Source organism: Pogoniulus pusillus, chromosome 13 (assembly GCF_015220805.1).
Source record: "Pogoniulus pusillus isolate bPogPus1 chromosome 13, bPogPus1.pri, whole genome shotgun sequence".
Classification (NCBI taxonomy): Eukaryota; Metazoa; Chordata; class Aves; order Piciformes; family Lybiidae; genus Pogoniulus; species Pogoniulus pusillus.
Window position 1 is genome coordinate 14,222,829 of NC_087276.1, and position 23,194 is coordinate 14,246,022.

Below are 23,194 nucleotides of genomic sequence, written 5' to 3' on the forward strand. Positions count from 1 at the left end.
CAATTTTAATTGTTTCATTACTATAGATCCTTGTTCTGTAGTAGTTTATTCTCTTTTTTCCCCCCTCTTTCTGTAAAAAATAAACTTGCACTACTAAGACGTCTTTGATTAAAGATTTCAGTTACATTAGTAATAAATATGTGCAAGTTGTTAGCACTTTTTGTACATAACTGGATTTTGAATGCAAATCTTGAAGAATCTGGAAAGGAAGCAAACTGCATGAAATTCCTCAAAACAACTTTCTAGTCTTCTACACTGTTTAAAAACCACAGATGTTCTGTGATGAATGTGTGTTCTGAGCATTTAGTAACCCTTGCTGGTGCTGTCTTGAGTTTTGCTACCTTAGGAATAATTCTGATGAAAACACTGCAGAGAGGCAGGCAAGAGCAGAGGGCAGACATTAAGGCCTTTACTTTTTTTAGAACACTAAAGACAATGGTGGTACAAATATTTGTTATTCAAACTACTGTATATGCTGTCACAGTAATGCAATAAGTTATTTTGAGCTCAAGCTAGACTCATTATGGAGACATGCAGCTCCTGTGGATGTTCCCCACAATCCCCTGACATGACCTTTCTTCTAGAGCGAGTGTGAACCAGGCAGTGTAGCAGGAGCATTTGCTATGACTTTTATTCTTTTGAGATCCTGATGGCTCTCAGAAGACAAGAGCCTCTTCCTAAGGCACTGTGTTTTGGTTTTTTTCTTTTTCTTCTCTGAGCTGCACATCCTCACTGCATTGTCCACTTGTAGCATGCATAAAATACAGACACTGTTTGCCATGTAGGTCCAGTGTAAAAACATTCAGGAAGAGAAAATTAAAAACATTGCTACTTGTTTACTTGAAATATTCACTGGACATGTCACAGCAGCTCTCCAAAGGCCATGCTAGCTCTCGGCAGAAAGCAAACCTATTTTGGTTTAGACCAACAGATTTCTCATGTGGCTGTTATCCTGGCTCTTTGAGACACTTTATTCAGTCCATCACCGAGGCAAAACCTCTATCAGTCTTAGAGTTGAACATCCAAATTATACCCTAAAAGCCCTGCTGCCTTTAGCTAGTCTTCAAAGGAGAAGGCTGAGGACTAGGCCTTGCCTGTAACTTTTGCACTGCCAAATCTCTATAATCTCCCTCAACCTAGTCACTATAAAACAACAAAACTGATGCAAGAGGGAGCAAACAAAAAATGCTTACCTCTTACTATTCTATATAAAGAAGCATATATAATATTAGAATCACTGAAAACAAGCAACTTTCTCAAGGCATTAAAGACAGAAGTACCTTTAGATGTGATTATCTCCCACTTGGACATCCAAATGCAATCTCAAATTTTCTATCATTGTAAAGGAATAGCCTCATTGTTGTCAGAAAATTGAGATCTTGATGCCTCTGTGAACAAAATTATTGACGCAGCCATGCTGACTGTACAAACGTCTCTGTTTTCTTAAACCAGCACTTCACAATGCAACCGCTACTTGGCAAGACATGGTGTTCAGAATATTTCACTCAAGTGAAATTGTAAGCAGTAAGTGTGTGTTTTCCCCCCTATCCTCAACATTAAAAAGCCAGTTCACCCACCTGCCAGGGAAGAGGGAAAAACAGATTGTCGGAAGAAGTTCCTGTTATTGGACTGTAGGTCTTGCATATATGGAAATTCAGAAGTCATAAAAGCATTTAGATGGTTTTACAGGAAGTAGAGAAGCTGAAGTTGATAAAGTGACACTTTTCAAAAGAAAAAAAAATTCCACATATCACACAGATGTTGCATTTTATAATTTTCACTAACATCTGTCTGAGGATGATTCAGATAAAATCTTGGCCAAAGGCACATTATCTCTCTCACGCAGGTTCAAGGAAGGGCAAGACTTTCTGATTCATTTGCAGTGCTATCTTATTTCCTTCGGGAGCTGGGTGAGGTATGGAACCATATATTTCCACTCTCCAAGAGAAGCAGCCTGCTACCCAAGTGAAGAATGGGAGGTACAAAAGAATATTCAATCAGCCTTTTGTTGATTGTCCTCTGGAGTACAGACAGAAGAGGTGCTAGAAATGCTGTGGTTTGCTGTATTTTTAATATACGCTCACAAAATGTGGTAATCCTCTGGAAGCTGATTATAACCACAATACCAGTTGAAATATCATCCTTAGTTACTTAGTGTCATACAATTTATGGAGTCATTGCAGTTTGCCCTTCCTCCTCACCCCTAGAGCTGTGGCAACGTGACCCGACTTTGCTAAAGCACAGTCTGGGCCTCAATAACTTCTCATTGCACTGCAGTTGTTAGAAGTCAGAAATGAGACTAAAAATGCCTGACAACTAAGTCCAATCAGGTACACTAAAGCCTGACCATTAAAGAAAAAAGAAGCACAAGTAACACTAAAGGTCACTGTTTGATGTTCCACGTCCGCATTAGTCATGTTCCTTCAGTACAACACAATCCAATTTTACTCTCAAAGACCACACTGAATTTTCTCCCTCCATCCTCATCCCCTTAACAATTTCCACATTTTCATCCTAAACTCACAAGCTAGGCAATCACAGGACATCCCAGTGGTATTTAAACACTGTGAAGCAAGGAACTGCACTTTGGGAGGAACCAGAACATCAATGTGCTAACAGATGAATCACTGAAAGACAAGTAAAATAAGCTGCCAATACCATACATCTCAGGAACATGGAGTGTTTGCAACCACAAACAGAGCTGTGCTTCGCTATGTGAATCATAATTCACTGTGGTTCTGGACCCACTGTAGGGTAGCAGGATTCTGAAAAAAATAGCAGTCCCTGGCCCTTTATTTGATGCAGCAGGGTTTTCCTTCCAGAGATGGCAGGAGAGGAAACTGCAGTTTTTATCCTGACACAGACTCATAATGTGCCCTTAGCATTTACTTGGAACTGGAAATCACTTCCAGCCAGAAACAAAATGTGGGACACCACAGCGTACCAGAAGAGAAACTGTATTACATGAGACTAGGCAGGGCATCAGAGTTAGTGGACGAAAGAATAAAATCCTGCAATGTCTAATTTTCTAATTAATCCATAGGTAATGTGCAGCAAGCTATCACTATCATGAAATCTGAATCCACTCTCACTTCATCTATCTCATATTTTTTCACCTAAACTATCACTAGGAGTATTGTTGCTTCAGAGCAGTAATTTTGTACACTTCCTTACACCTATCAGACTTTCACAGATTCACAAAATACACTGGGGTTGGAAGGGACCCTCAAAGGTCATCTTGTAAAAACCCCTCTGCAGTCAGCAAGCACACTTCCAATGACAGCAGACTGCCCAGGGCCCGATCAAGTGTAACCTTGAATGGCTTCAGGGATGGGGTTTCAACCACATCCCTGGGTAACTTGTTCCAGTGTTTTCCAGTTCCCATTTTAAAGAACTTACACATTTCTGGGTAGCAATCATCAACTAAAAATTCCTCTATTCTGCTACAACCTTCAAGCTCTCCAAGAAAAGATGCAGCATTCTACACTTTGGCCACAACAACCCCAAGCATTGCTACAGGCTGGGGACAGAGTGGCTGGAGAGAAGCCAGGCAGAAAGGGGCCTGCAGTAGGCTGAAGGTGAGCCAGCAGTGTAACCAGGTGGCCAGGCGAGCCAATGGCATCCTGGCCTGGATCAGGAACAGTGTGGCCAGTAGGACAAGGGAGGTTATTCTTCCTCTGTACTAAGCTCTGGTCAGGCCACACCTTGAGTGCTGTGTCCAGTTCTGGGCTCCTCAATTCAAGAGAGATATTGAGATACTGGAATGTGTCTAGAGAAGGGTGACAAAGCTGCTGAGGGCCCTGGAACACAGCCCTATAAGAATAGGCTGAGGGAGCTGGGGGTGTGCAGCCTGGAGAAGAGGAGGCTCAGGAGTGACCTCATTGCTGTCTACAACAACCTGAAGGGAGGATGTAGCCAGGTGGGGATTGGTCTCTTCTCCCAGACAACCAGTGACAGAACAAGGGGACACAGTCTCAAGTTGTGCCAGGGGAGGTATAGGCTTGACATTAGGAGGAAGTTCTTGACAGAGAGTGTGATTGGCATTGGAATGGGCTGCCCAGAGAGGTGGTGGAGTCACCGTCCCTGGAAGTGTTTAAAAAAAGCCTGGATGAGGCACCTTGGATAGGGCTGGAAGATAGGTTGGCCTGGATGATCCTGGAGGTCTCTTCCAGCCTGGTTGATTTTATGATTCTATGAAAAGTTTTACTAATAATGTTATAAACTCTATTAATATGATACAGAAAACTACCTTTTCAAAGAGTAGGTATCAAGATCTTTTATGCAGTATCTTTTATAAAAAACAACGTTGGCAGCATTTCACCTCACAACTAAAGGCACACTTAAATAAACAAGACTTCAAAGTCCTGGACATGAAGCAGTCCTACAGCTCTGGGATCATAGAATCATAGAATCAGACAGGTTGGAAGAGACCTCCAAGATCATCCAGTCCAACCTATCTCCCAGCCCTATTCAGTCAACTAGACCATGGAAGACAGATGCCCTGTCTTCTGAAAATACTACATGTATTTTCTATGGTTCTGCAACTCATATCTCCAGAAAGCATGAAAAACAATTCAGAAATAGCTCTGAAAGGCTTTTTTTTTTTTGCTTATGGTTTTATAATACCAGCAGCTCTAGATAACAGGATTTATGTCCTTTTTACTATTTAGTATTTTCAACATAAAGAAAAAAACAACAAAATAACAAATGAATATACAATAGAAAACAGTACATTCATCTGTCTTCCATTCCCAAGAAAAAGAAGACAAATGATAGGTGTTACTACTTGCCTTCCTTATGCAAATGTATGGGATACATTTTTGAAGCCCTATGAAGAACATGAAACAATGCATAATTGAAAATAAAATGTAGGGACTAAAGGTTAACAGAGTTTCCTGCAAAAGAGGTCCCATAACAGAATTCAGTTACATCTGGGATTACCTAATGATCCAACTGCATCCTTCCAAGGATTTAACGCAGGATAAAAAATATTGGACTGGCATATTTTACAACAGGGATGTATTTGCTATATATTTGACCGCTCCAGACAGGACAATGTCAGTATGTGAAATGAAAAATATGGAACAGGGATTTCAGAGTGACATGATTTAGACTGCTAGTGATGCCCTCTCTGCTTTTGCCAGTCAAATGAAAAGAGGCATAAACACTGGCACAAGGATTTTTCCATACTTTGCACTTACCCAGAAAGACCAAAAAAAACCCCAAATGACAGCCCAAAAACCTAAGCTTGCAAATAACATTCTGACACAGAGCAAAGCAGTATCTGTTGTTTTCACAAAAGATGTGTGCTTGAAGATGTATTGACAAAACACAGGATAGACTTGTGACAAAGTCAGAAACTATGACACATTTTATCATTTCAGGGCAGATAGATGCATTTATTTAGCTGCTTATACTTGTACTGCATATAAAAACAATCTCTCAAGCTAAAAGTGAAAACTTTTTGAAGCCTTGTTTGGTTTTGTCCTGTAAGATCAAATTAAACAGTGATTTGAGACCACAGTGGCACTTTTCAGGTTTCTGTGTCTCTCAGTGGGATGGGCTGGCTGAGTCAGAGCCAACATCTAACCAGTAAGCGTTTCACCATATTTTAGCAGCCTACTTCAAATCGGTAATGCATGCTAAGATACAACTTTCTCATACTGTATACTCTACAGCAAGTGAATTACAATACGTTCACTAATGTGTTCCTGAAATACACCTGTCCCATCAGCAGAATGAACCTTGAGAACAAGAAGCATAAATGAAAACCAGAGACCATTCAGTAAGCCATGGAATGCCACCTCATTTGTTCTGGCATCTCAACTATCTACCAGTTAGAGATACTCTTGTAAACCACCACCTTAGTATTTCTACCCTTCATTTTTAACTTGGATGGTAACTTAAGTCACAGTCTCCGTATTTAAACATGCACTTAAGACGTAGCCCAGAGGTAGACTCTGTAAAGCTAGGACACGGTATCTAAAACATTACATAGTTGCACTATATTTCATGCATGCTGTAAATCTTAATTCACTGACCTCAAAAAACAAACTCAAGGCAGCTTGCTGTTGGACAGTTCTCAGGTCCCATATCACTACAAGGTTTTTTTTTAATCCATTACTACGGTTTCTTTAAAATAAATTAATTAATAATTAAGAACTCTGTCAATAAAGCAGTAAAATATAAAAACATAAATATTATTTTAAATACTTAGAAGCCAGAGATGTAGGCTTCAGAATAGAGTCTGTATCATACCAATACAATACTAAATGCCATCCAATTCTTGATGCAATTTACTGGTGGATTAAAATAAAAAGTAGAAGAAATTTTCATTCTGGTCCTTCGTATTACTCATCATTGTAACTAACAGTTGGAAAAGTTAACTCTTCATTATCACCCTTCCATTGGCGTTCTCACTTGTAAATGTATTCCATTATCACTTCAAAAGTATTACATCAGTTACCTGTCATCAGGATTGCAATTAAGGTTAACGTTTAGAGAAAGTGGAGTCTGCTTGCCTATTGATGCAGGGAGAAAATTCTCTGTCATTTCTATGGGTGGTTGTGTGTATGCGCTGATAAAAGATCTGCTAGTTTCATTATTGTGCTTTCATCTTCGGGTATTCTGCTTTATGCTTTTTGTTCTCTAATTTTCGAAATGCTCATTGTGGTATTTTAAAAGGAATACCAAGCAACACGGAAATAGCGCCAGAAGCTGAACACTGCTATTAGATAAAAGTGGCTCTAATGCATTAGGAGGTGTTGAGTTAATAGGAAAACAGCTTTGATTCACTAGCCTCTGTCTAACATGCCACTACAACAGAACTAAAAAGGCAGTGGGCAACTCCCCTCTAATCACCTCCTGTTAGCTACAACTATAGGCAAATTGCTAGTGAGGATTAAGTGGGGATACTATCACAGGATCAGTGTCAAGCGGAAAAAAGACTCAATTTGTGAGCAATCATGACTCTCTAATCACTTCTCTAAGAGCTTTAGGAATTACTACCACTAGTCCTTAAATGTATAGACACCTAAGTAGGGACATACACCGATAAGGAATCTCTTTCTACTGTAAAATTATGCCAGACAGATAGAACAGTTAGGTACATAGATAATAAAATAAATGAAGAAAGTAAATAATTTCCCTGATCATTCTTCAGATAACTGACATGATGGTGTCAATGATGTGTATGCAAACTGAGATAAGCTAAGGCTTGCATGATTTGGAAGCAGTATTATGGACAAATCTGTTAGACACATTGTGGAGAAAATACCTGTAACTATTGCAATGCTGTTCCACATATCAGTAGTGCAAGAAATTCTACCCACCACATTTTCAAATACCTGTTATAGAATTATTCCCTTTCAATTACTCTATTCCAAGTTACTTTTAGCAAAACAAACCAACATAAAAAAAAACCAAAACCAAAACCCACCCAAACACAAACAACATGAAAAATGCAAACACCTATGATTTAATTCAGAGACAATCTTACTGACTTGGACTTGAGTTTTTAATTTTCCATATCCCTGCATTAGATTATAAAATTCAATAACAAGAACTACAAGCACTGGCTTTGTAACACCTCACAGACCTAGACATAATATTTGGGGGTCTAAAAAAAACCAAACCTATACTCCAAAATTGATTATCATTTTAGAAAAGACAAAGTTTTATTCTGCTTTTGTGGCCTGAGTTGCAAGATGGTTGACTCAGCTGGATCAATCAAAAATTACATTTCCTGATACTGTTTTACCCGACCTAATGTATCAAAAAGAACAAAACCAATGAATATTTATCCATTCAAAACCAAACAAACCACACCACAAAAAAAAAAAAAAAAAACCAACCAACAAACCCTCAAACAAGAGACAGCCCAGACAGCTACATTTCAGCATAAATCATATTTCAAAGCTACTATTATACTAGCAAATTGTCAAAATAAGGCATTACTTGATACAAACACATCAGGCTGCTGCTCAGAGTAGGTGGCAACCTACAGCACCTGCAAACGTCAGAATGAGACTGGACTCACAAATACATTTACTGTTTTCATACGCATGCTTCTGCATGACAGAGAACAGTTACTTTATAAAAACAAAAGGAAACCATATATTTAAAAATAAAATGTATTCTCATCGATGCTCTTCTAAGCATAATCAGCCGCAACAGTTTCAGTGCTTTTGTTGCGCTGCCATAGTGTTCATGAGCATCGGAACATGACATCACTAACACAGAAGAAAGGAGTAAAACACAATGAGGGGTAATCAATCAATGACAATTCCTTCTACTAATGTACCGATAATCTCATAAGCAAATAAATAAATAAATAAGCCAATCAAAAAGCACTGCCCTCCAGTATCTCAAATTTGAACTGGAAACAGCTTTTTTTCTTGCCCCAAAACTAGGAACTGCCTTCCACCACAAAACAGGTCCTTCCACAGCAAGGTAAGAATTCCTAACAAACAGAGACAACAAATTAAGAATGACAACGCATGTGTCAAGTCAAAGGACTTTATTATGTGGACTACTATTAAGACAAAGCCAACACGCTGAATGCTGTGACTATGTTATACCTGCTTGTTAACAGCATACACATCTTCTCAGAGACTGGCAAGAAAAAGAGCATCTTGAGTTTATAGAAGGGTTCCTTTTGGCCAAATGCTTGAAGACAGATATAAGACATATATGTACCTTCTATATATTGCATATATGTGTGGGATTCAAACTCAATGATCCTTATGGGGCTCTTCTAACTTCAGTTATTCTGTGATTCTATGGATAATGTGCAGGATGCCTGTGCATATACTATCTGTATTGGTATTAGGTAGGAATCTTTTGTCTTTCTTCTAACAATGCTTTTAGATCACAAGACAAAATTTGAATATACAAATTCAGAAGTACAACTCAAAATTACAATCAGTGCAATGCATATGTTATGTAAATACAGGATTAGGAGTATATGAGGAGTATAATATGCTATACTCACTTGCACAGTGCTGCATAGGTTAAAAGAATGTACAGCACCTCTCCCTATCTTCAGTCAAAACACATGAGCAGTGCTTTCTCCGTGTATTGTCTTTTCTGCTCTTTCACAAACTACCAACTGTATGGACACATATGTACATACACATATATACAACTGTATGGACACATATGTACATACACATATATAAATCACTTGGTAATGGTTTGCCAACATTTAACTTCTTCAATTTTAATTAAGAAGTCTCTACACTCTGCAATGTGCTTTTAAGACACACAATTCTCAGTCCTTGACTGTCTCAAGCTGTGAATTAAAGGAACTTTAAAACAACCTTGCTGTATTAATTTTAAATAATAAAATAGAGCACCGAATGATAACACAGTGACTTGATGGAGCTGATGAGAGTAAGGGCGCCACATCCCCCTTCCCATCGCACAGCCCGGACACATGACCTGGTCAGCGAATCAAAAGCGAGAGCCCCGCGGCACCACCCGCTCGTGTAAACGCGCGCAGCACAGCACCCCTTGGACCGAATTCCACCTAAAGTGGCCCCAGCTCGCTGGAGGTCCCCCCAGCCTCCCACCCCCAGCCCGCACTAATCTCTAAATGGTATTTTACCAGCATCATTCCCCGAAAATCACACTTCACAAGGATCTCTGTGTGACTGCCAAACAAAAAACTATTTTCATTACAATGAGTCTCGTCAAAGCCTGCTTAAAAAAAAGGAAAAAAAAAAACCCAACAACCCATGAGCATCACCAACAAAAGCCCCGCAGCTTGTCCAATTATCTACCATTAACTCACATTTTCTACCCTCTATAGCAATCAAGGGTTTTAGGGCTAATTTCAATTAGTTTGAATACCGAGAAGCAATGTTTAGCTGTCCATGCGGTGCGGTCCTCCCCAGAACTAACAGCCAGACACCACAACGTATTTCTTGCCTTCTAGATCAGCATTAACTTGAGTTTTAGCAGTTGTAGCTAAAGGCAACTATACTGTAATCAAGCATCACAGGGATGGGTTTGCTTTTTTTTTCTATTTTTTTTTCTTTTTGTTGCTCGTGCTTCCCTGCAGAATCCCCTATTTTAATATACAAACTCACCCCACTGTGAAGCAAGCCCTTGCAGGGTTGGATAGCCACGAGAATGTTAGTGACTAGTGGTTAGCTCCATGAGGAAAAAAAAAGAAAGAAAAAAGGAGGAAAAAGAAAATTTTTTTTAAAAAAAAGGGGGGGTGGGGAGGAAAAGAAAAGCTGTTTTTAAAAAAGGCAAAGCGTCAGGGGTATGCATAAGAGAAAGGAAAAAGGATGGAAAATTAATAATCCAACAGGCAGGTTCCCTCAGTGTTATTAATCATGCTGCTTCTCACAAGCTAGAGAGGAGCTGAGATTTGCACATGGGAGGGGAGGGGATTGCACACTATTGGCCAACTAGCTCATTCCTATACATCTCAGCCAATCCTCCTCTTTTTTTCCCCCTTCTTCTTCTTCTTCCCCCCCTCCTCGCCCTAAGGTACAAATATATCTGAGAAGCAGTTACAAAACCCTGGAAGATGAAAAATCATGCTCCCAGGCTAGGCAATGCTTGGTCCAGTTAATGCACTATAAACTTTATTTGAGCTGACTTCTCATTTGATCCCCTTGTGACAGGGTCAGTGAACGGCAAGCAATTCCATCCCAAATCATGCCATAATCGAATTGCTGCCTATTTCCCGAACCTATAATGAAAAAGGCAACCGAAATAATGCAGGTAATGTTGGCAGCCTCCCCTTGCTGTCGTACATTATTACTGCCGATTGCTTGCCTCCATTTCCCCTGTACTCTAACAATGAATATATTTCACAGCTCACTTGCTTTACTGTGTGGGTGGTATGGCATAGACACCTACATGATATGAAAGAAAATCTAAAACAATAGGGTTTTGTTTCTGTGCACAGCACCTAACAGCCTGCTGCTAGGAAAAGCAATTTTGTCAAACTGCTACAGGAAAAAAAGACTAGTGAGGCTTAAACAAGACTTTGGGTAAAAACACCACCAACTTCCTTTTATCTATTTAACCCCAGCTTCAGCTGATGATCTACTGAGCAATTCAAGCATTTATTGACAGTCCTCAAATAAATTACATTACACAGCGGTTTCCAAAGGATTCAAGTTTGGGTTTCCTAAACAAAACACTTCAGAGACAGAAGGTATTTCTTTGTCGACAGACATCATTCTGAAGCATACACATATTACCAGCCTGCAATACACCCGCAGAATTAGCCCCACTAGAAAGAAGTGAATCTCTACCAATTCACTGAATTATTACAACCGTTGAAGCAAAATCTGCAGCTCCTGCTGTCACTTCTCCCCTCCTTGTAATGACAACAGGGCACACAGCACAGAAAGAACGAGGCTTAGGTTATAGCCAGTCTGCTTAGCACTCCTGTCCACTAGCAACCTGAAGCATGACTGCTTTTTAAAAACACAAAATAGGGCTGTAGAACACAGGCAATAATCATGAGGTAATTACATTTTTAAATGACATAAATTAACCAAAATTGTGAGGAATATTCCCTTTGATCCACTGCTGGATGGCATAAATATGACTGTTTATATAACCCTTTACTTTAGAAGAGTTTGAAGCGTGAAGCAGAGCAGCAAAGACTTATATAATGAACAAAAAAATACACTTAATAAGGACAAGGCAATGTTGCAACGCATCAACCCTCAAAAACGCATATAATGAAATCCAATGTGCATAACAGACCGCGGCAGCACCCTATACAGAAGCCCAGTGCTGATAGCCTGTAACTCAGTTAAAGGCTGGATTCAAACCTAAACTTCTCAGCAGTCCATCACCCCATACTAGAACATAGCATAATGCCAGTACAAATGTGAAATTCGGCCCATCTTTTGTTCTGACCCAGAAAGGCATTTCAGGGCAATAACTCATTTTCATAGAGTCACAGAACTGTCAGGTCTGGAAGGGACCCCAAGGATCCTCTAGTTCCAAAGCCCCCTGCCACAGGCAACAACAGCACAACAAACTTCTGGATCAAATTATTTGTGTCATGCCCTGACATAAAGAGGAAAAAAGAAACAATTTTAAAACTTTACAGCTGGAACACAAACAGAATCCAGACAAAATACTTGAAATTACAAACAGTGCATTTCTATTAACTCAGCACCTCTGACAATATTGACAAGGCTGTACACTACGGGGTACAGCTGTAAATGAGCAGAGACTGCCTACATGGAAGGGCCTTTCAAAGCACATTTTGATTTATTAATTATAATTGTTAATGAAAGATGTTTTCATTAATTGGCCAGTACCCTCATTGCATTATCTTGACAAGAGAAGCAGAGACTGTAAGGAGGCACAGTAACTTTAAAGTATGACTGGAATACAATGTGAATATTTCACTGTGTGAAGGACTCTGATTTTTCACTCACTGCTTAGACAGAGCTGATTCCAGACAGCACTCCATTTTTTAAAAAAAAAGATGCATGGGTTCAAAAGTGCATGCCAACATATGGACATAGAGTAATTCTTTACTAACTCAACACTGGAGGCTATGAAGAGCAGATCTTATACAGAAGAAGAAAAAAAAGATCAATACAAAGGAAAAATTGTTCTAGATGTAATTGAAGTCATACATTTTTACACGACTTCTGCTATGCACCCAATTACTGCTATTTATCAAACAGCAGACAACATTGAACCTGGCAGCATAAAAAACAAATTTTACTAAGTCAGGAGAAGAAAAAAAGAAAAGAAGAAAAAAAAGCATCAGAAAGAGAAGGAAAAAAGATACAAATAATAAATAATTCAATATTCCTGAGGAAAGCTCTTGCAGAAAAGGCCTGACTGATTCAAACATCAGACGTGAGGCTGACAAGAGATATATCGATTTAGACAATTCTATCATTATTATTCCAGCCTGAGCCCTTCAGAAAAGCTGTTCTTTTTGCCCCTGTTTTTATTGCTGTAACTACCAACCTTTTCTCTTATACCTTTCTCTCTTTGAACTTGTATTCATTATGGCTTTAATCTCAGCCCAGCTGTAAAACGATAAACAGAAATCCCAGTTTCTTCATTTGAAATCTAAGTCCAGGTTTTATATGATACAATGCTGGGAAATACTTGCTTTTTACACATCTCACTTTAATGCTTCTTTTAAATAGGTCAAGCACTTCTTGAAGTTTCTAATTATAAGAACAGGCCTTTGACTTCAGGATTAAAACCATGCAAGAAGACAGCAGTGTTTACCTCTAATTTCAACTTTGCTAGGTGCAAACCTCGACCAAACTTGCCTCTGATTGCTTCTCAGTGTAGTAAGCACAGGTAAACTACAGCAAATTAACCTTCATTTTTAGTTTGTTTTCCCCACCTAAACTGAACTATACTATTGTAGATATTCTCAAAAAAAAAAGAAAAGAAAAAAGAAAGAAATTCTTGTGGGTCAATGCAAATCAGTAAACTGAAGCTATATAATTACTGGAAGAAAGCATTCCTCCATTAGGCATCTGCAAGCAGAACTAGTTCTTAGCTGTTCGATGTGTTAATTACAACTAGATAGGATATGCCACAGAAAATTAACAGTCTTGCAAAGACATCAGAGGTAAACACAGAAAACAGGAGCTGCGTAAGGGTCAGGAGAGCAAGTCAATTTTAAAGAACGATAAAAGAACTGTCATGTATATGATTGCTTATGAAAGAAAAGAGGGCAATCCTGGCTTGTTATCATCAGTTAATTAGGCACTACAGTCAGGCATGCATACACTGCAACATTTGCCATGGTAATCAAATGTATTATTCAAATGTAAAACAAAACAAAAGCAACTGCAACTCTGACAGGGAAGAATACAGTCTGCCCACACAAAGGTTCTGAATTAACTTCCTGTAAGAGTTAAAGAGCTCAGGAATATGTTATATCAACTTTCTCAAACAGCACAGCCTTTTAATGCAGATGACAGTTCCACTTCTAAAGAAAATACTCTGTTCCAAATTTGATTCACATGCAAGGTGCTGACCTTTGCAAGCAAAGACAAGGGTAATGAAAAGCAATTGATGGTGCAGCAGGATCCTGTTATATCCTTAATATAAATATGACAGAGTCTAACAAATGCACTCTTGACTAAGTGTACTATCTCATGAGCCAAAAGAAAAAAAAAAGGGGGGGAAGAGAAAGCAATATACAACATCTTCCCTGTCCTGAGCTCTATCTGCAAGCGAAAAATAAAACTAATAACTGCTCTGCAAATGATGTGATGACACTCTGTGATAACTACCCTTTCTGTCTCACTAAGGCTTACACCACAGTACTTCACAACCAGCCTCCTTTCAATTTACACCAAATGGATACTTTTGGACTAGTTTTTATTCCATTAGACAGAAGACATCCAATACCAAATCCAAAACTAGGATATCAGTCAGGGAGTGACAGGGAGCTAACAGTTTCCCACTTCTTTAATACTAAACTTTTAGACAACATAATGTTCAGATTACCTGTTTCCTTTACACAAATATAGAGCAGCAAGAAAGATCCCATTGGACTTCTTTCTGCTTGCCTAAAGCAGTGCCTCTACATAAAACGTGTGCTTCCTGCTGTGATTAAGGAAAGGGAGAGCAGGGCCCCCCTCCTTGTTCCAACTTGTCGCAGAGTTGGGAAAGATGAATGCCAATCAGTCGATAATGTCCTTGTCTCAGCCAGTATGACCTGCAGAACAGCAGATGCAGTCGGACATCGGCACCCTAAGACCCCTTTTCCCTGCGCATAGAAGGCTCAGAATTATCATCATGTGTACCAAAACAAATGCAATGAACGAACATCTAAAATTATGAAACCTTCCCAGGCTTTTTAATTCCCTGCATCCTACATTTCTGGTACCTTGGAAGCAAAGCATCAAGATCAGGGACACTTCAAACCAGCACAGTCATCACTGACTCTTGATCTATCAAGTCACTGTCAGATAAACCTGAACCTAAAGAGCAGACAGTAGACTGTCTTCTGCTGGATAGAGCATTCCCTGTAGCTCAACACCTACTTCTGCAAGACTAGAATATAATTTATACTTCCTTATGCCCCTGTTGCAAAATCTCCTCTGCAGTTCTTAGACATTTTTCAACTTCATATTCTTGCATGATTACTATGACTTTCTTGTATTTTGCCAGAAAAAAAAACATTCAAAATCCAATAAAGAAAAAACATCTTTGCTGAGAGTGCAGTAACTGACCAACTTCAATGATTAAATTATTCTACAGATATCAGTAAAAAGAAGTAATAAAAACACAAAGTTATGTACCAGAGTACTATCTATTATACTATTATTTTGAAGACAGCTGCCATCAAAAGATACATATCCATAGTGCAAATCAATGCAAACAAAATATATCTACCAAATCTGTATTACTTTCTTTTAATGTCTCTCTTTTCCAGTCCCTCCTTTCCCTGCACAATATTCTCAATGTTTGACCGTCTCAATCAAATACTAAGGAACAAATAACATGATAGAGAAGTCTCTCTGCTGATCAAATTAGTTTAGCATGGATCAATATGGAACCTTAGTGCATCTGCAATTTCAGAGTCTTCAGTGTCCAGGCGTACAATAATTGGTGAGAAAGAAATGATATCTGTTTCTTTGGCACGGAGATATTCTTTTAGCCTGTCTGTCACTTCCCATTTCTGTTCACAAAATGTTAGATGAAGCTCATCCTTGGACAAATATTACAGTTTGATACAGTACAAAATGGGAAGAAGTGTTTCAGAGGGAAGATTAAACACAAAAAAATATCTGCAAGAAATTTCACAAACTTTAGGAGACCAAGATGCAGACATATGAAAAGAGAACACTACAGACACCTTATTTTTCCACAGTCCCTTTAGAAATGCCAAAGAGTTATTTTGAAAGAAAAAAAAACAAACACCCCAAAACCAAACTAAACAAAACAGTAAAAATCATTTAAATTGAAAGAAACAACAACTTGAGGGAGTTCAACTTTGTGGCCCTGCAAACAGGCTCTGTTCTACCTTCTAATCAATGCAAATGTTTGCAGTGAGCACAAACAGAAGACCTGACTACTAAATTAGTGAAACATTCATCTTGCTAACACAAACAAGTATGTTTTCAGAATCTAGGGACCTGAGTGTCTTGTGGCCAATACACAAAACATCTGGATTTGATGAGCTGTGTGGGTACATACCAAAAAGTTGGTGTTCTGCAAAGTTAAGTCAATTTATTCCACTTTACATTTTACTGCATTTTACTGTTGGACTTATTTAGCTGGAATTTAAAATGAGAACAAAGCAATTAATAACCATTTGAGATTGACAGTTCACAGTGTTTGTTACCCATTTACATCTGCACTGCCTACTGTTCACTGAAACCTCCGGGACCTTTGTCAAGGATTAGTAACACCACTCATCCTATGAAAGCTCACAGAGGTATTGGATACGAAAGGAGAGGAATGGCTATGTATGGAAAACTGGCAGCATTTCTGTCACACTGAAATTGTTTAAATATGTGACATTAACAAAAAAAAAAAAATCCTTTCTTACTATTCTGCCTGGAGGAAAAAAAATAGGAAAGAAAATGAACCAAATAATCTTTTCACTTCTCAATCCATAAGGCAGCTATATCTTTTGTGTCACATACCAAGATTCCTGAGACAATGCTTAGTACCCACCTAAACCTTTTCTGATTGCTGCTGCTACATGCAAACCTGTTACAGTACACATAAAGAAGCAGTGAAGACGTGCAAATGTCACCATTTAACAAAAACAGACATACACTGCAATTTAGGTCTTTTAGAGCTATCAGCCTTACTTTCTTTGCAGGTCCTGAGATAGGACAGGCGTATCATGCTCTTCCACTGCCTTACAGAAGCTCTCCCCTTCACTCAGGCACTCCAAAGAGAGAAAATATACTCTCAGTGGGAGGTCACAATCCAGGACTGTGCATCACAGATTATTATTTTCTTTAAATCATTTTGAAGATGGGCTTTGACCTCTGATTATCTGGGGTTGCTTATGCCACGAGATAAAACCAGAACAAAGTCTGTCTTCTCACGGACCATGATGTGAAATTAAGTAGAAGACAAATACATTATTTTCCACAAAAGTAATCCTTCTATCTATTCATTTCAGTGAAGAGGTGACAAGCTTAACAACTTCTTCAGTAGTTAAGCATATTTTTTTCTTCAAAATTGTAACAATAAAAACATAAACAAATCAGCTATTCACTGATTAAACTTTCTCATCAGCATTAAAAAAGCAAGCAAGCAAACAAACAAAAATCATGAGCAGGAGATTTTAAATTGTATACAAGAATATTTCTATCTTAAATAACACTCCAGGTGATTTCCATTTGAAACACTTCTTAGTGGTGGCAGAACTAACTTTGTAAATCTTTCTATCCTCATACAGAAGAAAATGAGTGTTCAGAAGAACTCACTGATAGGATACATAAACATCTACAGATAAATTTGGGCTTTCATACCCACGTAATTCACAAAGGTCAATTAAATTTCTCCAGAAAAGCTTTAAAGTATGAAAGCAGAAGTTTTAGATTACACAACACTTCAGAGGTTCAAATAGGGCATCCCTTCTTTCAAGCACCAAAGTTGTAATATTTCGTACTGGTCTGCAACATTAAAACTGATCTTCAAGAATAAGGGTCAGCCTGGCACCACAGCATTATTAACAAGGGATTCAATTTAATATTTCAGCCTCTTAATTTTAAGATATTGCAGTTTTATCAGTTTTTTCATCCACACTTTAATTTGTTTGATTATTAGGCAAACACCATATCAAAGCAGTGAGACTAAAGAGAAATTTCACGCTCTTGAACTTCAGTAAGGAGTGCCCATCAGCAAGAAAGTGAATACAATACAATCTTGAATTTCCAAGACTCATCTCAGCCCCAAAAGAGAGCTGGCGGTGCTTCGAAAAGCGCAGTTGTTGGCAAAGACTAAGTGCATTATGAGAAGCCTTTATTTCTCATGACTATTATTTCCTGATTATAATAGTGTCACCTGCTATTTTTTCTTCATCAGCAGGAAATAACAACACTTTGAGATTTTAACAATCTCTCTGAATGTGTAAAATAAATTAAACATATAGTATTCTGCATTATCTTTCAATGAGATTGTGCTCCGAATGCTATGGATATGATTATAGCATTAGCTTTTCCTCTTTTGCATTTAGAACATTTTTTCCCCTGCTCACACTGATAGAAAAGGGGGGGGGGGGGGAAAGAAAGTATTTTCAACCCACTGAAATAAATACTTCTGTTATATTCTGTTGCTTCAACAATGAATAAAGCAACCATGCAGGTTTATAATATCAATTCACAGGGCTCTTTCTGCTTCAGTGAACTGTTACTGAAAGGTTCAGAACAAAGCTACAGGCAGATCGGACAAAGCTGCTGTAACAGGATTTACATTACACTCCAACTGATAAGACCACATCAGAGAACTGCTCAATCTTCAGTACCTTTGATTAGAATAGCACAAGGACTGTGAGGATTTTGGCCCTGAGCAGCTGATCACAGCATCTGTATTACACCTACTAGCTTAAGCGTTGATCCAATCTGACATCGGCAGGATAATTTATGTTTCCTCTGTTTCCTTTTCTCCCTTTCTGTCAAGTATGCTGGGATAGTGAGAGAACAGGAGCCCAGGAACACTATGGTAATACTGAGCTATTATACACACAGAGTTCTGAAAAGAAACTAAGTACTTGCATACCAACAGTTTTTGATATCTAAAGTAAACATCCAATAACGAAATAATTAGTTGACATTCTCTGTTGGAAAGAAGGAGGCACAACAAGGAAGATCATATCCTAAGGGAAGGCAAACACAATGCTCAACAAATAATTAATTAAATATCACCAGGTAAAGTCACTGCCACGGATTTCTTTCAAGCATGGAGTTTCTTTGTGCAGACTTAACTACGGCCACATTTCTAAAAGCTTCTGCTTCAAGTAACTCCTCTATGTAATTTTTTCCTTTCCTTCCCCTTAACTACATTTATCTTTACAATTCACACTGAGTATGTGAGACTACTCCAAAGAATCTTTGTTTCATTTTTGCTGTTGAACATCCATTAAACATTCAGATATAAACCATTTGTGCACAACAATCAACTCGAGGCTTTAATTAAATAAAGCACAAAAGAAAACAACACAGCATTTCTGGAGTGCAGTGCTGCCATGCCAGCCATTAGTGATTACCTGCTACGAGGCTAATCCCTTAAAGTTCCTTCCCAATGCAATAATTATTTCAGGTTTTTTGCACCACCAACACTAGCACACACCAATTACACCTTTGCTAGCAACTGATCCCGCATTGTCCATGATCCAGCCTTTTGACTGAAACCATTCTAATACTTGAGCAACAGTTCAAAAAGAAGTATAGCAATTAAAATGCACACTGCTTTTTATGTCATAAGCACAATAGCTGAACTCACCAGGGAGGCAGAATAGAAACTGCTCTGCGCCAAGTCTCTGAATTGATTCCTGCTGCTACGAGTGCTGTTTGCCTGAGCATTTTGCAGTGCACTGTTGTGATCAGTCACAAGTTTGGGGCTCTTATTACCTCAAGCAAACCTTGGCTTTTGGAAGCATATTTTCTTCCCAGACTGAGACAAAACCTGAAATAGAACTGACTTGTGATATACAAAACTCCTGACTCAGCAAGACACAAAAAACAAACAAAAGAAAGAAAGGTCTTTAACAAAGTTGGTGGGAATACAGTGTCTATAGAAGCTTGGCTTATTGGGTTAAGAAAAAAAAAAAAAAACACAAAAATCCCCCAAAAACCCAAACAACAAAAAACCACACACTCCCACAACAACCCACACCAAACCCAAACCACAATACACTGACCTTTAGTAACGTATCTCACTTAAAAATACCCCAGCACCCAAAAATAAACTAATAGTTACTAATGTCTACAGCCAATTGTTAAAACAGTGCATTATTCACCCATAGCCTGCTAGGGAACATCTGCGTGAGAGAAGACAAAATGCATTTTAAAGAATATGATACCCACAAATGATGTCATTCTGGATCAAGCTGTTTAATTCCTAGAGCTTGGTTACAAAGAAAAGATTGCTCTTAAGTGTGTAGGGAAGGTGCTGCTGCTTCTGAAAAGGCTTTAATGGCTTATACTCCTGAAAGCCTGCACACATGTTCTAAGCAACTTCCACTTCAGCTGTAAATTTCGCTTTGGCTGTATGTTCTTTGGCAGCACCTGGTGGAATTTGGATAAAACTACAATAATAATGTAAAGAAAAGTTACAACAACTCTAGTCCTTTCTAAATCTGTCTGATGAAGTTACTTCTTAAAACTGTTTACAAAGCAGAAACTTAACATGAAAACAGGAAACTTCTTTTTATTTTACGAAACACCAATGAGTATTTCTGTAGCACCGGACATGGTGTTATGAAAACTACAGTATCTAAGTCTAGTCTTGAGATTAGTAGCCAGCTTCTTTTGCACTATTCTAGTGAAGAAAAGAACACTACATAAAGTTTTAAAACACCACCTATTTAATACAAACTGGAGGAAAGGAAAGAGTTTGTAGTTATGACTGTCACAGAAATAGATCAACTAAACTGACATCTCTACACTCACCCCCCAATAAAAACCCCAAAGGACAAGAGAACAGCACACTTGTTTTAAAAGATATCTGATCATATTTTGTACTTGCCCCTGGCAATGATGGCTAAAACCTTTTCAAGTTAGTCAGCAGCAGAGAGCAATGATTTGAACTAACTAGGTAACTAGTGGGATGTTAGACATTACCTGCTTGTGGTGCAGAGTTTCTAGCACTACTATGTTCTGTGAAAAAGTATTCACTGGGGGGGGGGGGGGGGCGGAGGGGGAAGAGGAGGATTCTCCTCCAAGTAATAGGAAGTAGGAAGTATTTAGCATAGTATGAGCCCATGGCTCTCAAATTTGTCTTGTTTGAAATACTGTAATTAACAGAAGGGAGCCTAACACACTTATCACAGTGAGACACTTGTATTCAAATCCTGCTGAAGATTTCTGAGGCTCAAAAATATCTTCTTTTTTTTTCCCCACTACCAAAGCACTAAAACCCAGAAGCATTTTACCTCAGTAATAACCTTTAAAAAGCATGTGTGATTTATTGTCTTTTCACACAGTCTAGGAATAATGAAGAAAACTTCTGCCACAGGTGAGACAATTTTTTACTGAAGACTTCCAACTTAGTAAAACACATTAAAACAAAGCATGATGTTAAAAAGTAATTGTACTGATGACCAATATTCACTTTTCTTCATACCAATCTCCTCCACTGAAAACAATGTGGGGTTCTTGCATTTATAAATGCACTGTCCCCTTTGCAGTCTTCATAAAACTGTCAAACATTTCAGTTGAGAAGTGTTCAGAAATAGAGCACAAAATGACTGCACAGCCACACATTCTAAAATACCTTGCAGACCACTGCTCATCCTTCCAACCTATTTATGATGTGTTCACTTCACAAACAGATAACACTGCATTCTGAAAGCTAATTCCAGAAGTGAGCTGTAGGTCAATAAGTTATTAAAATGTTATGGTGATGAAATCTTATGGCAAGCATAGACACACTGCTATCCATTTAAATTTAGGGTCTAAACTTTAAACAACAGGAGCACTCCTGTTTTGTTCTTTCACTTGAGCCCTATAAAGCACTTTATAGACAGTAAGAAACTCAACCTCACAAAACCTCCAAGAGGGCTGAATTAGACTATACATAACACTTAACCCACTACTTCAGGAAACCATCTTTTAGGTGAAGCACAGATACACTAGGATGTCCTACAACTGTGTTTTATGAAGGAAAACCCTGCATTTTGTTCCAAAATTTTCTAAGATACACCTTTATTGTCCTGGTGTTTGATCAGGATGTCTCATAACCAAGAGCAAGTGTGACTTCAGCATCTTGTCATAACCAAGAACCTCAGATAAACCTTTTTGCACATTATCTGTTCATTTGGGAAAATTGCAAAGCTACCATTACCATTATAAAAGATCATCTTAATTGCAGGCTTGGGAGCTGTTATTGTGTGCCTCTCCACAACAAACCCTGCACAGGCTCACAGTACTTACTGAGGACACAGAAAAACCGGCATGACTCTTCCTTTCCACGTCTTCCTCCATTTAGGAGGAAGTTCTTCACAGAGAGAGTGATTTCCCATTGGAATGGGCTCCACAGGGAGTTGGTGGAGGCACTGTCCCTGGAGGTCTTCAGGAAAAGACTCGATGAGGCACTTAGTGCCATGGATAGGGCTGGGGGATAGGTTGGACTGGATGATCTTGGAGGTCTCTTCCAACCTGGTTGATTCTATGACTTTATGTTTCTGATACTAGGGGAAAAACCCTCTTTAGATTCTGCAACTCAGAATCTTGCAAATGCAAGGTCAGTACATTTTTTAATGAACAGCTTTAGCCTTTTTTTGTTCTCAGTGCAACTACTCTTTTCTTAAGAGAAAAGGTTTTCTTCAAACTTTTCAGTGGTATTGTAACCTCTTTTAATAAACAAGATTGGTGAGGTTTAGACCATGTGTATCTCTCGTTTACTTTAGATCTGTTGCCAGGAAAAAAAGAGAAAGGTAGAAAACAAAAGGTCCAGCAACTGGAGTTCAAGATTCAATTTCTTTAAATGTGTTTACTTGAAGGTTCTAAAAGCCACGTTACAGTTTGATCTTCCCCAAACCATTCAGTTTCTGCTAGATTTAGCACTTTCGTCCCTTTGTATTCACAGACTTCACATACCTTCTCCCAGGCTGGCAGGCCAACATATTAGAAATAAAATGCAATTCTGGTATCTGACACTTCAATTTAGCTTTTTCAGTAGCAAAGATCATCAACTACACTGCTTTCTCCCATGACAGAAGATCACCTAAATATCACTTAACTGATGTGAGCTCTGTTGGTAATGCATACACTGTCTCCCCACTACATTACCACCATGCTGCCTAGAACAAAAATCAATTTTTAATTGACTGGATTATTTGAGGTATGTGGCACATCCACTGTGCACTGCTGATAGATTCTCCTAGTTTTCCTGTCAGCAACAACTGCAAAATTTCAAGCATCTTCAATACACTAATTCAAGGACTTATCCAGAAGTCACATGAACAGAACAACATCACTTCCCCCCCCCCCCCCCCCAGTACTATATCTCCATTATTCTCTTTACTGGCTAGCAA

At 38.5% G+C, this 23,194-nt stretch overlaps 1 protein-coding gene across 36 annotated transcripts in view; it reads right to left on the reverse strand.

The window, feature by feature from the left end:
• RBFOX1 (RNA binding fox-1 homolog 1) overlaps positions 1 to 23,194 on the reverse strand; it is a 1,229,664-nt gene that overhangs the window by 191,152 nt on the left and 1,015,318 nt on the right. The window contains exon 1 of one of the 36 annotated variants that reach the window (XM_064153078.1): positions 20,025 to 20,051. The exons of 34 other annotated variants lie outside the window; for them this stretch is intronic. In XM_064153078.1, coding sequence (XP_064009148.1) covers positions 20,025 to 20,036 — 12 coding nt within the window. In that variant the 5' untranslated portion in view covers positions 20,037 to 20,051. Of the gene's footprint in view, positions 1 to 19,440; positions 19,463 to 20,024; positions 20,052 to 23,194 lie in introns of those variants that run through there. One more of the 36 variants, XM_064153082.1, reaches the window with a different exon arrangement.